We start from the raw sequence: 14,212 nt of genomic DNA, 5'->3' as shown, positions 1-14,212 counted from the left end.
GATATGTCACATTGTCAGCCTCTGAATAATAGTTTGATCCACTTTGTGTTATTTCTGAAAAGTTGCACTTGCAGTGAACAGATGGTGATATTCAGTTGGACGGTCGGTACTGAGGGAGCGCTGCACTGTCAGACGGTCAGTGTGTGTCTCAGTGTCAGCTCCTGCACAATGTCCCAGTGAACCCCCAGTGTCCCCAGAATGTCCCAGTGATCCCCAGAATGTCCCAGTGACCCCAGAGTAACCCAGACATGACTCACGTGGCCCCCATCGGGTCCAGGCTGCGGTGAAGGTCTCAGTCAGTCAGTCCCCAGCGGAGAGAACGATTCTTGGCCCAGGATTCCCCCTCATCCTCCTCCTTCTCACAAAATGTCTCTTTCCTGGATCATCTCCTTGCAGCATTTCATCGAAAAGTTTCCTGAGGGGAGAGAGGGAATTGATTACAACACAAAAGCAAGGGATTAAAAAGGCACAGCAAGAGCCCAGAGCTTCCTCTCCTCCCACTCCCCCTCTCTCTCCCCCCCTCCCTCCCACTCCCTCTCCCAGTTACACCAACAATCCCTCAGCACCAACACTGAAACACAAATCCCGGTTACAAACAAGAGAATCTGAAGAGAGAGAAAAGTTGGGAGAGAGACAGAGAGAGAAATACACTCAGGACAGGCTGGAGGACCCCGGCAGACTGAGAGATTGTCCCCGCCCCTGGGGAGGGTTTGGGACGAGACACACAGCCATCCCCTCCCCCCGGGGAGCTCCCTGCTTCAGCCTTTGAGATATTATGTAAGGAATCTTACAACACCAGGTTATAGTCCAACAGTTTTATCTGAAAATCAGAAGCTCTCGGAGGCTTTCTCCTTTGTCAGGTGAGTGTGGGATTCCATAGTCAGAGCACAATGCCTGGTGATTACAGATAATCTTTCCAACTGCCCGTTGTCAAGGCAATCAAAGGATTCGAATAGTGTTCAGACAGAGAGACGTTACATACGGGACTACTTAATATACTGATTGTCCCGTATGTCGTGTCTCTCTGTCTGAACACTATTCGAATCCTTTGATTGCCTTGACAACGGGCAGTTGGAAAGATTATCTGTAATCACCAGGCATTGTGCTCTGACTATGGAATCCCACACTCACCTGACAAAGGAGAAAGCCTCCGAGAGCTTGTGATTTTCAAATAAAACTGTTGGACTATAACCTGGTGTTGTAAGATTCCTGACATTTGTCCACCCCAGTCCATCACCGGCATCTCCACATCATTTGAGATATTAGACTGAATCTCAATGTGTCTCCCTCAGGGACCTGTCCGTTCTCATGTTAATCCAGGGACAGCCCAGGGCAGGACTGGTTTGACCAGGAGACCTGTCTGCTGGAAGGAGCCACATTTCAAGGATCTATTTTACTGATTTGAAACCCTCACAGCCTGTCTCCCCCTCTTCCCTCACCCCAAACCGAGTCCCCCCCACCCTCAGCCTGTCTCCCCCTCTTCCCTCACCCCAAACCGAGTCCCCCCCACCCTCAGCCTGTCTCCCCCTCTTCCCTCACCCCAAACCGAGTCCCCCCCACCCTCAGCCTGTCTCCCCCTCTTCCCTCACCCCAAACCGAGTCCCCCCACCCTCAGCCTGTCTCCCCCTCTTCCCTCACCCCAAACCGAGTCCCCCTCCACCCTCAGCCTGTCTCCCCCTCTTCCCTCACCCCAAACCGAGTCCCCCCCACCCTCAGCCTGTCTCCCCCTCTTCCCTCACCCCAAACCGAGTCCCCCCCACCCTCAGCCTGTCTCCCCCTCTTCCCTCACCCCAAACCGAGTCCCCCCCACCCTCAGCCTGTCTCCCCCTCTTCCCTCACCCCAAACCGAGTCCCCCCCACCCTCAGCCTGTCTCCCCCTCTTCCCTCACCCCAAACCGAGTCCCCCTCTTCCCTCACCCCGTCTCCCCCTCTTCCCTCACCCCAAACCGAGTCCCCCCACCCTCAGCCTGTCTCCCCCTCTTCCCTCCCCCCAAACCGAGTCCCCCCCACCCTCAGCCTGTCTCCCCCTCTTCCCTCACCCCAAACCGAGTCCCCCCCACCCTCAGCCTGTCTCCCCCTCTTCCCTCACCCCAAACCGAGTCCCCCCCACCCTCAGCCTGTCTCCCCCTCTTCCCTCACCCCAAACCGAGTCCCCCCCACCCTCAGCCTGTCTCCCCCCTCCCCTCACCCCAAACCGAGTCCCCTCCACCCTCAGCCTGTCTCCCCCTCTTCCCTCACCCCAAACCGAGTCCCCCCCACCCTCAGCCTGTCTCCCCCTCTCCCCTCACCCCAAACCGAGTCCCCCCCACCCTCAGCCTGTCTCCCCCTCTTCCCTCACCCCAAACCGAGTCCCCCCACCCTCAGCCCGTCTCCCCCTCTTCCCTCACCTCAAACCGAGTCCCCCCCACCCTCAGCCTGTCTCCCCCTCTTCCCTCACCCCAAACCGAGTCCCCCCCACCCTCACCCCGTCTCCCCCTCTTCCCTCACCCCAAACCGAGTCCCCCCACCCTCAGCCTGTCTCCCCCTCTTCCCTCATCCCAAACCGAGTCCCCCCCACCCTCAGCCTGTCCCCCCCACCCTCAGCCTGTCTCCCCCTCTTCCCTCACCCCAAACCGAGTCCCCCCCACCCTCAGCCTGTCCCCCCCACCCTCAGCCTGTCTCCCCCTCTTCCCTCACCTCAAACCGAGTCCCCCCCACCCTCAGCCTGTCTCCCCCTCTCCCCTCACCCCAAACCGAGTCCCCCCCACCCTCAGCCTGTCTCCCCCTCTTCCCTCACCCCAAACCGAGTCCCCCCCACCCTCAGCCTGTCTCCCCCTCTTCCCTCACCCCAAACCGAGTCCCCCCCACCCTCAGCCTGTCTCCCCCTCTTCCCTCACCCCAAACCGAGTCCCCCCCCACCCTCAGCCTGTCTCCCCCCCCACCCTCAGCCTGTCTCCCCCCCCACCCTCAGCCTGTCTCCCCCCCCACCCTCAGCCTGTCTCCCCCCCCACCCTCAGCCTGTCTCCCCCCCCACCCTCAGCCTGTCTCCCCCCCCACCCTCAGCCTGTCTCCCCCCCCACCCTCAGCCTGTCTCCCCCCCCACCCTCAGCCTGTCTCCCCCCCCACCCTCAGCCTGTCTCCCCCCCCACCCTCAGCCTGTCTCCCCCCCCACCCTCAGCCTGTCTCCCCCCCCACCCTCAGCCTGTCTCCCCCCCCACCCTCAGCCTGTCTCCCCCCCCACCCTCAGCCTGTCTCCCCCCCCACCCTCAGCCTGTCTCCCCCTCTTCCCTCACCCCAAACCGAGTCCCCCCTCCACCCTCAGCCTGTCTCCCCCTCTTCCCTCACCCCAAACCGAGTCCCCCCCACCCTCAGCCTGTCTCCCCCTCTTCCCTCACCCCAAACCGAGTCCCCCCCCACCCTCAGCCTGTCTCCCCCCTCACCCTCAGCCTGTCTCCCCCCTCACCCTCAGCCTGTCTCCCCCCCCCACCCTCAGCCTGTCTCCCCCCCCACCCTCAGCCTGTCTCCCCCCCCACCCTCAGCCTGTCTCCCCCCCCACCCTCAGCCTGTCTCCCCCCCCACCCTCAGCCTGTCTCCCCCCCCACCCTCAGCCTGTCTCCCCCCCACCCTCAGCCTGTCTCCCCCCCCACCCTCAGCCTGTCTCCCCCCCCACCCTCAGCCTGTCTCCCCCCCCACCCTCAGCCTGTCTCCCCCTCTTCCCTCACCCCAAACCGAGTCCCCCCCACCCTCAGCCTGTCTCCCCCCTCCCCCCGTGACCCAAACACCCCGGGGACCTCCGACACATCCCACCCTGCCCGGCGTCCACATTGAAAGAACTAAAGTTGGGGACAGGCCTCTCCCTCCATCCCATAATACCAGGCCGCCCATAGTAACGGTCGCTGGGCCTTGACCCGGAATCCGTTGCCCCTGGAAACCGCGCAGGAACCGAGCGACCCGAGAGCGGCCTCAGGCCCGACTCCCAGTCCCCGGCCTCAGGCCCCTCCCCGACTCCCAGTCCCCGGCCTCAGGCCCCTCCCCGACTCCCAGTCCCCGGCCTCAGGCCCGACTCCCAGTCCCCGGCCTCAGGCCCTCCCCGACTCCCAGTCCCCGGCCTCAGGCCCGACTCCCAGTCCCCGGCCTCAGGCCCTCCCCGACTCCCAGTCCCCGGCCTCAGGCCCTCCCCGACTCCCAGTCCCCGGCCTCAGGCCCCTCCCCGACTCCCAGTCCCCGGCCTCAGGCCCCTCCCCGACTCCCAGTCCCCGGCCTCAGGCCCCTCCCCGACTCCCAGTCCCCGGCCTCAGGCCCCTCCCAGTCCCCGGCCTCAGGCCCTCCCCGACTCCCAGTCCCCGGCCCGACTCCCAGTCCCCGGCCTCAGGCCCGACTCCCAGTCCCCGGCCTCAGGCCCTTACCTCCTTCCTCGCCGCCCTGAACCAGCTGCCGTCCAACGCCAGGAAGTGTCTGCGGGAGGAGATCCACAAGGACAGGCTGGTGAGCGGAGAGTCCGAGCTGAGCGAACAGCCGGCCGCCCGCCCCCACCTCAAGGGGGGAGGAGGGGGGGGGGGGAGGGGGGGGCGGGGAGGGGGGGCGGCGGGCGGCGGTAGCTTGTCCCCCATTCAGTCCGACCATGTCCCCCCATTCAGTCCGACCTTGTTCCCCATTCAGTCCGACCTTGTTCCCCATTCAGTCCGACCATGTCTGATTTGTATTTCACTCCATTTCCCCCCTTGGTTCCATTCCCTTTAATCCCCTCACCCAACAAAAATCCATCAATCTCAGTTTTGAAATTTTCAATTGACCCCCGGCCTCCCCCTTTTCCGGGGGAGAGAGTTCCAGATTCCCACTCCCCTTTGTGTGAGGAAATGCTTCCTGACATCACCCCTGAACGGCCGGGCTCTCATTTTAAGATTATTCCCCCTTGTTCTGGACTCCCCCCACCAGAGGAAATAGTTTCTCTCTATCGACCCCATCAAATCCTTTAATCATCTTAAACCCCTCGATTCGATCACCCCTTAATCTTCGACACTCGAGGGAATACAAGCCTCGTCTCTGCAACCTGTCCTCGTAATTTAACCCTTTTAGCCCCGGTATTATTCTGGTGAATCTGCACTGCACCCCCTCCAAGGCCGATATATCCTTCCTGAGGGGACGGTGCCCAGAACTGGACGCAATGTCTCCAGATGGGGTCTGACCAGAGCTCTGTCCAGCTGTAATATAACTTCCACCTCTTTGTATTCCAGCCCTCGAGATAAAGGCCAACGTTCCATTATCCTTTTTAATGATCTTTTTGTACCTTTCCACCATTGGGAGGGTGGTGTGGGGAGGGAGCTGTGGGGGACAGTTCCGGGCTGGAGCCAGGGTGTAACCTCTCTGTTTCCCCTCCCCCAGGTGACGGACTCCTCCGGCCACATCCTGTACTCGAAGGAGGAGGCGACTAAGGGCAAATTCGCCTTCACCACTGACGACTACGACATGTTCGAGATCTGCTTCGAGAGCCGCCTGCCCCCGGGTGAGTGAGTCCGAGGGGGGGGTCCTGGGGTACGGGGAGGGCTCGGGCAGAAATAATAATAAAAGGGAAAATAGCTCACTGATAAGAAAAAGGGATGAGAACAAAGTCCAGGTCACAAATAGTGTCACAGTTAATATAAATACTTCAGGTTCATAAAAAAAATACAGGAAATAATAAAATAACTGATTAAAAAATAATACAGCAGTGATGAAAAACAAGTGTGATATTTTTAAGAAGTGAGAAAAACAGCATCAGAACCTACGAATTAAGAGCAGGAGTCGGCCATTCGGCCCCTCTGCCATTTGATAAGATCAAGGCTGATCCGATTGTGACCTCAACCCTACTTTCCCGTCTATCTACTATAACCTTTGACTCCCCTGTTAATCAGGAATCTATCTAACTCAGCCTTAAAAATATTCACTGACCCGGCCTCCACCGCTCTCTGGGGAAGGGAGTTCCACAGACTCACCATCCCCTGAGAGAAAAAGTTTCTCCTCATCTCCGTCTTAAATGGGAGACCATTTATTTTTAAACTGTGGTCCCCGAGTTCTCGTCTCTCCCACAAGGGGAAACATCCTCTCAGCATCTGCCCCTTCTTTTCTCCTCAGGATCTTATATGTTTCAATAAGATCACCTCTCATTCTTCTAAACTCCAGCCTGTCCAGGCCCAACTTGTCCAACCATTCCTCATAAGATAACCCCCTCATCCCAGGAATCAGTCGAGTGAACCTTCTCTGAACCGCCTCCAAAGCAATTATGTCCTTCCTTAAATAAGGAGACCAAAACTGCACACAGTATATTCTAGATGTGGTCCAGTAGGTCTGTTGCCCAAATAAGAGTTCTACACACAAGTGCAGATAGCATAAGGAATAAAACAAGTGAATCAGACAGTTAAAACAAGTATAAAAGGACTGTTAGCAACACAGCTGCCAGACTGGGCCTGCGGCAGGTGATGAGCAAACCAACACGAGGGAAAAACCTACTTGACTTTGCCCTCACCAATCGACCTGTCGCAGATGCATCTGTCCATGACAGTATTGGTAGGAGTGACCACCGCACAGTCCTCGTGGAGACGAAAACCCGTCTTCGCACTGAGGACACCATCCAACGTGTTGTGTGGCACTATCACCGTGCTAAATGGGATAGATTCAGAACAGATCTAGCAGCTCAAAACTGGGCATCCATGAGGCGCTGTGGGCCATCAGCAGCAGCAGAATTGTATTCCAGCTCAATCTGTAACCTCATGGCCCGACATTTTCCTCACTCCACCATTACCAACAAGCCAGGGGATCAACCCTGGTTCAATGAGGAGTGTAGAAGAGCATGCCAGGAGCACCACCAGATGTATCTAAAAATGAGGTGCCAACCTGGTGAAGCTACAACACAGGACTACATGCATGGTAAACAGTGGAAGCAACATGCTTTAGACAGAGCTAAGCGATTCCACAACCAACGGATCAGATCAAAGCTCTGCAGTCCTGCCACATCCAGTCGTGAATGGTGGTGGACAATTAAACAACTAACGGGAGGAGGAGGCTCTGTAAACATCCCCATCCTCAATGATGGCAGAGTCCAGCACGTGAGTGCAAAAACAAGGCTGAAGCGTTTGCAACCATCTTCAGCCAGAAGTGCCGAGTGGATGATCCATCTCGGCCTCCTCCCGATATCCCCACCATCACAGAAGCCAGTCTTCAGCCAATTTGATTCACTCCATGTGATATCAAGAAACAAGATTGGGAGTGTTAAGAACCTCGCCCCTCTCTACAACTCCTCCCCTCGCCTCCAGTGCTTCAATATCCTTTCTGTCGTGTGGGTCTCTCAAGTCAACAATGGATTTACTACATCTTTGTCCGATCTTACAGACCGTCTCTCTCTCTCTCCCTGCCCAGATCGCCAAGGCGGAGAAGCTGAAGCCACTTGAGGTGGAGCTGCGACGATTGGAGGATCTGTCAGAGTCGATCGTCAATGACTTTGCCTACATGAAGCAGCGAGAGGAAGAGATGAGGGACACCAATGGTCGGAGCACCCAGCACAGGCTTCAGTCTGCAACACCCGCCCCTTCTCCACTTACTGCTCTCGGTCTCGGGGACCCTATCTCGTTCCTCGGTCAGCGTCACTCACCCCTCCGAGTCAGAAGTTTGTGGGTTTTAGCTCCCTCCACCTCCCGGGACATAAGCCCCTCTCCCCTTCTCCCCCCCCATAGCACGAGCCTCAGCTTCATACGGTTATCCAGTCGTCCTGTGAAAGATGCAGTGGGCTCTGCTTCAGGCACTTTGTGGCAAAGCATCCCTTGCCCCAACTGCCCTCCACTAGCCCTCGGAGTAAAGAGGGGTGGTCTAGGGCTTGGGTACCAGGGGCCAGGGGTTAAAAGGACTGCAGGACTGATCCCCAGTGTCAAAGGGACTTAGTTTTTAAAAACGTACATTTATTTCGCTCCTTCCACGACCTCGGGACGTCCCAGATCACTTTATAGCCAGTAATGTACTATTTTGAAGTGTAGTCACTGTTGCAATTTAGGGAACAGGCAGCCAACTTGCGCACAGCAAGATCCCACAAACAGCGTTGTGATAATGACCAGATAATCTGTGTTTTAGTGGCGTTGGTTGAGGGATAAATATTGGCCAGAACGCCCAGGAGAGAATTCTGCTCTTCTCCCATTAGTGGCCGTGGGATCTTTTACGTCCACCTGAGAGGGGCAGGCAGGGACTCAGTTTAACGTCTCATCGGAAAGACGGCACCTCCGACAGTGCGGCACTCCCTCAGTACTGCACTGGGAGTGTCGGCCTGGATTAGGTGCTCGAGTCTCTGGAGTGGGGCTCGAACCCACCATCTTCTGACAAGGGGGCCTTGTAGAGGCAGATAAGATTCTGCATATTTTCATTCCAAGTTTGACTGCAGGATAAGGGAACGTGTGTACAAACTGGGGCGAGTGTGGGCAGGATGGAACACCCGGAGGGGAGGCTCTCAGTCGGGTAGCGGAGGGAAAACACAGAGTCCTTTCATGGGCCGTTAGATGGGGTGCTCCATGGGCTGGAGGCCTCCATTCATCTAAACCAGGGAGTTGGAGTCAGAGGGCTGGGACCTTTCTACACCAGAGGGCAGAGTTGTGGAATAAGTTTTTGGGGAAGGACGGTATAAACGGGGTCCAGAGACAGAAGGGATCATTTGAAGCCCCTGGGATTAAAGGGACAGTGGCTGCATGGTTACAAAATTGGCTAAAGGACAGAGAGTAGTGGTGAACGGTTGTTTTTCAGACTGGAGGGAAATATACAGTGGTGTTCCCCAGGGGTCAGTATTAGGACCACTGCTCTTTTTGATATATATTAATGACTTGCACTTGGGTATTCAGGGTATTTCAAACTTTGCAGATGATACGAAACTCGGAAATGTAATAAACAATGTGGAGGATAGTAACAGACTTCAGGAGGACATAGACTGGTGGAATGGGCAGACACATGGCAGATGAAATTTAACACAGAAGTGGGAAGTGATGCATTTTGGCAGGAAGAATGAGGAGAGGCAATATAAACTAAATGGTACAATTTTAAAGGGAATGCAGGAACAGAGAGACCTGGGGAGTGCACAGACACAAATCCTTGAAGGTGACAAATTGAGAAGGCTGTTAAAAAAAGCATACAGGATCCTGGGCTTTATTAATAGAGGCATCGAGTACGAAAGCAAGGAAGTTATACTGAACCTTTATAAAACACTGGTTAGGCCTCAGCTGGAGTATTGTGTCCAATTCTGGGCACCACACTTTAGGAAGGATGTCAAGGCCTTGGAGAGGGTGCAGAGGAGATTTACTAGAATGGTACCAGGGATGAGGGATTTCAGTGATGTCGAGAAACTGGGATTGTTCTCTTTAGAGCAGAGAAGGTTACGGGGAGATTTAATAGAGGTGTTCAAAATTATGAAGAGTTTTAATAGATTAAATAAGGAGAAACTATTTCCAGTGGCAGAAGGGTCGGTAACCAGAGGACACAGATTTAAGGTAATTGGCAAAAGAACCAGATGGCGATGAGGGTTTTATTTTACGCAGCGAGTTATGACCTGGAATGCGCTGCCTGAAGCAGATTTAATAATAACTTTCAAAAGGGAATTGGATAAACACTGAAAGGAAACATTTGCAGGGCTATGGGGAAAGGGCAGGGGAGTGGGACTAATGGGACAGCTTTTTCAAAGAGCCAGCACAGGCACGATGGGCCGAGAGGCCTCCTGTGCTGTAAGATTCCAGGTGGTGGGATTGACCTGTTAGAAAGGGACAGGGTGTCAGTTGTGGACAGAGTGACGCTCCCATGAAAGGCCTGCCATGTCCCTGCTCTCACCTGAGTTGTTTAGCGAGAGAGGATCCAGGATGGGGATTCGGGGGAGGGAGTGACCCCAGGCATCGACCAAAGGCCAGACTCGGAGCAGCAGTGACCCAGGAGCAGGGAAACGGTGCTCGGGGCAGCAAGGTGAAAGGAAGAGGGAGGGCTGCCTTCAGTGAAGTGATCTTAGTGCAGATTGAATCCACTCCTCCAACATGTTTGATGAGCCCCTCTCCCTCCCTCCCTCCGTGCAGAGTCCACCAGTGCTCGTGTCCTGTATTTCAGCATCTTCTCCATGTGCTGCCTCGTCGGCCTGGCCACCTGGCAGGTCTTCTACCTGCGACGCTTCTTCAAAGCCAAGAAGCTCATTGAGTAACGACGATGTGTGTGTGTGTGTGTAAAACGTTGGCCCGTGTGTGTGTGTGTCTGTGCCTGGAGAGTGTTCAGTGGGTGGGGTTAATTTACAATAATGTCTCTTTATATTAAATGGGGTGCTTTGAATGTTTAAACTGTAGGTTGTGTTTTAATTCGTAGCATTGCAGTCAGTAATTGGCCCCCGGTCGGTGTTTCAGACCAGTCTGAGGGAGTCCTGGAAACAATCAGTATCCTCAGACATTCCCTGGATCAGGAGGTGGGACCAATAGTGTTCGCTGCCCTGAGCTTTCGATGATTGATTGATTGTTTTCGGAAGGTACTGGGATTAATTCCACCCGGCCCCGTTGCTCCCCAGGAGAGAGAGAGACAAACGTCCGAACTTCTTTGGGAAAAATCTGACGTTTGTAGAAGTTCCTCTCCAACTCATTTGCCAGTGTGATGCTGCACAGTGTCGAGTGGATTCCTGGAGGAATGCTGCAGGGAGGGAGAGTGCACTGGGGGCTGCATTTCCTTCACTGTGTTGGACTTCACCTGATGGTCATCAGGCAGAGCTGGTGACAGCCGCTCCACCCTGACCCCGCTGCACCTTGAACCTCATAGGATCTTACAGCACAGGAGGAGGCCGTTCGGCCCATCGTGCCTGTGCCGGCTCTTTGAAACAGCTGTCCAATTAGTCCCACTCCCCCCTGCTCTTTCCCCGCGGTCCTGCAGATTTCTCCCCTTCAAATATTTGTCCAGTTCCCTTTTGAAAGTTATTACTCAATCTGCCTCCACCGCCCTTTCAGGCCGCGCATTCCAGATCAGAACAACTCGCTGCGTAAAGAGAGAATTCTCCTCCTCTCCCATCTGGATCTTTCGAAAATTACAGTAAATCTGTGTCCTCTGATCGAACCTTGCTCCCCTCTAACCCTCGCCCCCCCCTCGACTCCCCCCGGGCCTGCCCCTCGATTCCCCCCAGGCCTGCCCCTCGCCCCCCGGGCCTGCCCCTCGCCCCCCGGGCCTGCCCCTCGATCCCCGGGCCTACCCCTCAATCCCCCCCCAGGCCTGGCCCCTCGCACCCCCACCTTAGGCTAACATTCTGCGGGCCGCGATTATCCCCGCTATCAAACCTCGCATCATCCGAGGGCCCCCGGTGGTCCTGCTCCCCCTGGGTGAGGCCACAGCAGCTCGACTGGTTATTTAAGGCAGGGCCGTGTCCTTGTGACAGTCAGTCCAGAATAGTTTCAGTGAGCAAAATGGGGTTCACTTTTCCCCTCTGTGTTGATCCACCAGCACCAAGTTAAATGGCTGCATCAAACACTCTGTGAGAATGTGATGTGAGGGTTCGGGACTGTTTTGACAATGAATCCGGGTGGGTAATTTGGGGCCTGTATCTGACATTGGAGACTCCAGTTTGATCAGTGCCCGTTCACAGTCTGTCCAACACCCTGATTTAAATGTGCTGCTCGTGTGAAGGTTGCCAGTCAGACCTGCTGTGTGATGCCCATCTTGACCAGGGGCTTTACGTGCTTTTAATAAGTTCTCTGCCGCGAGCAAGTGCAGCTCTCCTCGTGTCTTTCAACACCGCATGGCGTGGGCCCACTGCAGGCCCAGGGGAGGTGCGGAGCCCGAGCAGTTCGACCCTCGGAGGTTCGAGGCAGGGACAGAGTGAAACTTGGACCGTTTGGGCGGCTCAAACTTTGAAAACTCGCCTCTCCTCCTCCTGCTCCCTGCGTGAGTGGCCAGAGACTGCGGCCTCTCCCTGTCCCTGTCTAAACCATTCCAGTCTTTGGGAATCTTTACAAACTCATTCCAAGAATAAAATTAATTTTCAACTGAAAGCTGGAGTCGGGAGTGTGTTGTGTCAGAACAGGGCTTGGAATTTAATCCGGAGAAGTGTGAGGTAATGCATTTGGGACCGGCAAATAAGGCAAGGGAGCACACAATAAATGGGAGGATACTGAAAGGTGTAGAAGAAGTGAGGGACCTTGGAATACATGTCCACAGATCCCTGAAGGTCGCAGGACAGGTAGATAAGGTGGTTAACAAGGCAAATGGAATTCTTTCCTTTATTAGACACGGCATAGAATATAAGACCAGGGAGGTTATGCTGGAACTGTATAAAACAATGGTTCGGCCCACAACTTGAGTACTGTGTACAGTTCTGGTCACCACATTACAGGAAGGGTGTAATTGCACTAGAGAGGGTACAGGGGAGATTTACGAGGATGTTGCCAGGACTGGATAATTTTAGCTATGAAGAAAGATTGGATAGGCTGGGATTGTTCTCTTTGAAACTGAGGAGGCTGAGGATTGATTTAATTGAGGTGTACAAATTTATGTGTGGCCGAGATAGGCTGGACAGGAAGGACCGATTTCCCTTAGCAGAGAGGTCAACAAACAAGGAGCAGGGCATAGATTTAAAGTGATTGGTGGAAGGATTATTGAGGAGCTGAGAAATCATTTTTCACCCAGAGGCTGGTAGGTGTCTGGAACTCACTGCCTGAAAGGGTGGTAGAGGCAGAAACCCTCAACTCATTTAAAAGGTACCCGGATATGCACCTGAAGTGCCGTGACCGACAAGGCTATGGACCAAGTGCTGGAAACTGGGATTAGGCTGGGTGGCTCATTTTCGGCTGGCGTGGACACAATGGACTGAGTGGCCTCCTTCTGTGCTGTAAATTTTCTATGATTCTAATTAACACTAAGCAGGGTAGTTCAGGGATCATGAGAACACTACTGAAGAAAAGTAACTGCTGGGAACCAAGCAATGTGTCCTTGTAAACCACAGATTAGGGAAGTTCCAGCTTCAGGAACAGAGATGGATCACAACAGGGTATAAAAGTGAGGGGATACTGAAGTAAGGGGCAGTTGGGACTGGAGACACCGGAGATCAAGCTCAGGGAGTCCGTGGTTCCATCCAGAGGGCTGATCTCGTCTACACGGGGGATTTGCATGTTTACTCTGGTATGGGAGAGGAAAGAGAATTTGCTCATATATTTCTTAATGAGGTATTAAAGTTGCTGACTCTCAGACTTGTTAATTAATAAGACAATGCATTATTTAGAACCTTCCATCCCTAAGTCTCTCTGCTGCTCTACTTTTAAACTTTGACCATTTAGTTTACATTTCATCTCATTTTTCTTCCTCTCAAAATGCATCACGTCACATTTCTTTGCATTAAATTTCACCTGGCCCATTTACTAACCCGTGGACGTCACAATGAAGTCACTGACTCCTCTTCACAGTTCCCCACGCTGCCAATTTTGGCGTCATCTGGAGATTTTCACCTTGTGTCCCACATACCCAAGCTCAGATCATTCTCTATATTGAGGTTAGCAATGGTCCAAACACTGACCCTGGGGGACACCACTGTTTACATCCCTCCAGTCTGGAGAACATCCATTAACCACTACTCTCTGTTTTCTGCCCTTTACACAACTTCCTATCCACACTGCCTCATTCCTTTTAATGCGGTAAGTACTAATTTTATCAACAAGCCTCCTGTCCGGCATCTTACCAAACACCCTTTCACAATCAATGTTGACTACATTCCCTTTATCAGTGGACTTGAGTTATCTCAAATGATCCATGTTGGCTGTTCTTAATTAATGTGTTTTTCTAACAAATGTTGAAATGTTTGCTCCACCTCATCTAGTTTGATCTGTTTCAAGACGCAACAGAAAGGTCGAGTTGTCTCCTGGAGTTTAAGATAAATTAGGATTTAAAAATTATGTTTCAGACAATGAGGGACATCTGGGTTGAAACCCGCCCATTCGGTGCCGCACTCACACACTCCGATTCGTTGGAGGACCAACTCACCCTGTCACCCCTCCAGTCAATTTGCGCTCCTCCTATTGGTCCGGAACTCTCCTTAATCACCAGGGCGGGATTAGTGGTGAGACTGACATCCTGAGGTGCAGTTCGAAAATAAACCTGAATTGAACCCGTCGGTTGCAACATTTAAAAAAACGAATTTAATAAAAGTTACCAAAAAATATTTTCTGGAGTTCACCAAAGTGGTGGAGCGTCTGCGCTGTGTGTTTGTGCCGGTTTCAATGACACGAAG

At 54.0% G+C, this 14,212-nt stretch overlaps 3 protein-coding genes across 10 annotated transcripts in view; 2 read left to right on the top strand and 1 right to left on the bottom strand.

The window, feature by feature from the left end:
• Positions 1-14,212, bottom strand: part of LOC137311135 (zinc finger protein 229-like) — a 155,312-nt gene that overhangs the window by 51,234 nt on the left and 89,866 nt on the right. For 2 of the 6 annotated variants that reach the window (XM_067978514.1, XM_067978513.1), the window contains exon 2: positions 258-415. The gene's annotated coding sequence lies outside the window, so the exon portion shown is untranslated. Of the gene's footprint in view, positions 1-257; positions 416-1,192; positions 1,457-3,852; positions 4,218-4,385; positions 4,520-14,212 lie in introns of those variants that run through there. The other 4 variants (XM_067978508.1, XM_067978510.1, XM_067978511.1 and 1 more) reach the window with 4 other exon arrangements.
• The window catches only part of LOC137311132 (zinc finger protein 850-like), a 188,931-nt gene that overhangs the window by 134,358 nt on the left and 40,361 nt on the right, over positions 1-14,212 (top strand). The window lies entirely within an intron of this gene.
• LOC137311137 (uncharacterized) lies at positions 3,850-10,298 on the top strand (the record flags this gene model as incomplete). Its single annotated transcript, XM_067978517.1, has 3 exons — positions 3,850-4,464; positions 5,362-5,482; positions 10,044-10,298. Coding segments are annotated over 3 exons (858 nt in total), but the record flags the coding sequence as incomplete, so codon positions are not given.

The sequence above is a fragment of the Heptranchias perlo genome, unplaced genomic scaffold, assembly GCF_035084215.1.
Source record: "Heptranchias perlo isolate sHepPer1 unplaced genomic scaffold, sHepPer1.hap1 HAP1_SCAFFOLD_304, whole genome shotgun sequence".
Classification (NCBI taxonomy): Eukaryota; Metazoa; Chordata; class Chondrichthyes; order Hexanchiformes; family Hexanchidae; genus Heptranchias; species Heptranchias perlo.
The sequence above is the reverse complement of the archived record's forward strand: the minus strand, read 5'-3'. Positions and strand labels throughout refer to the sequence as shown.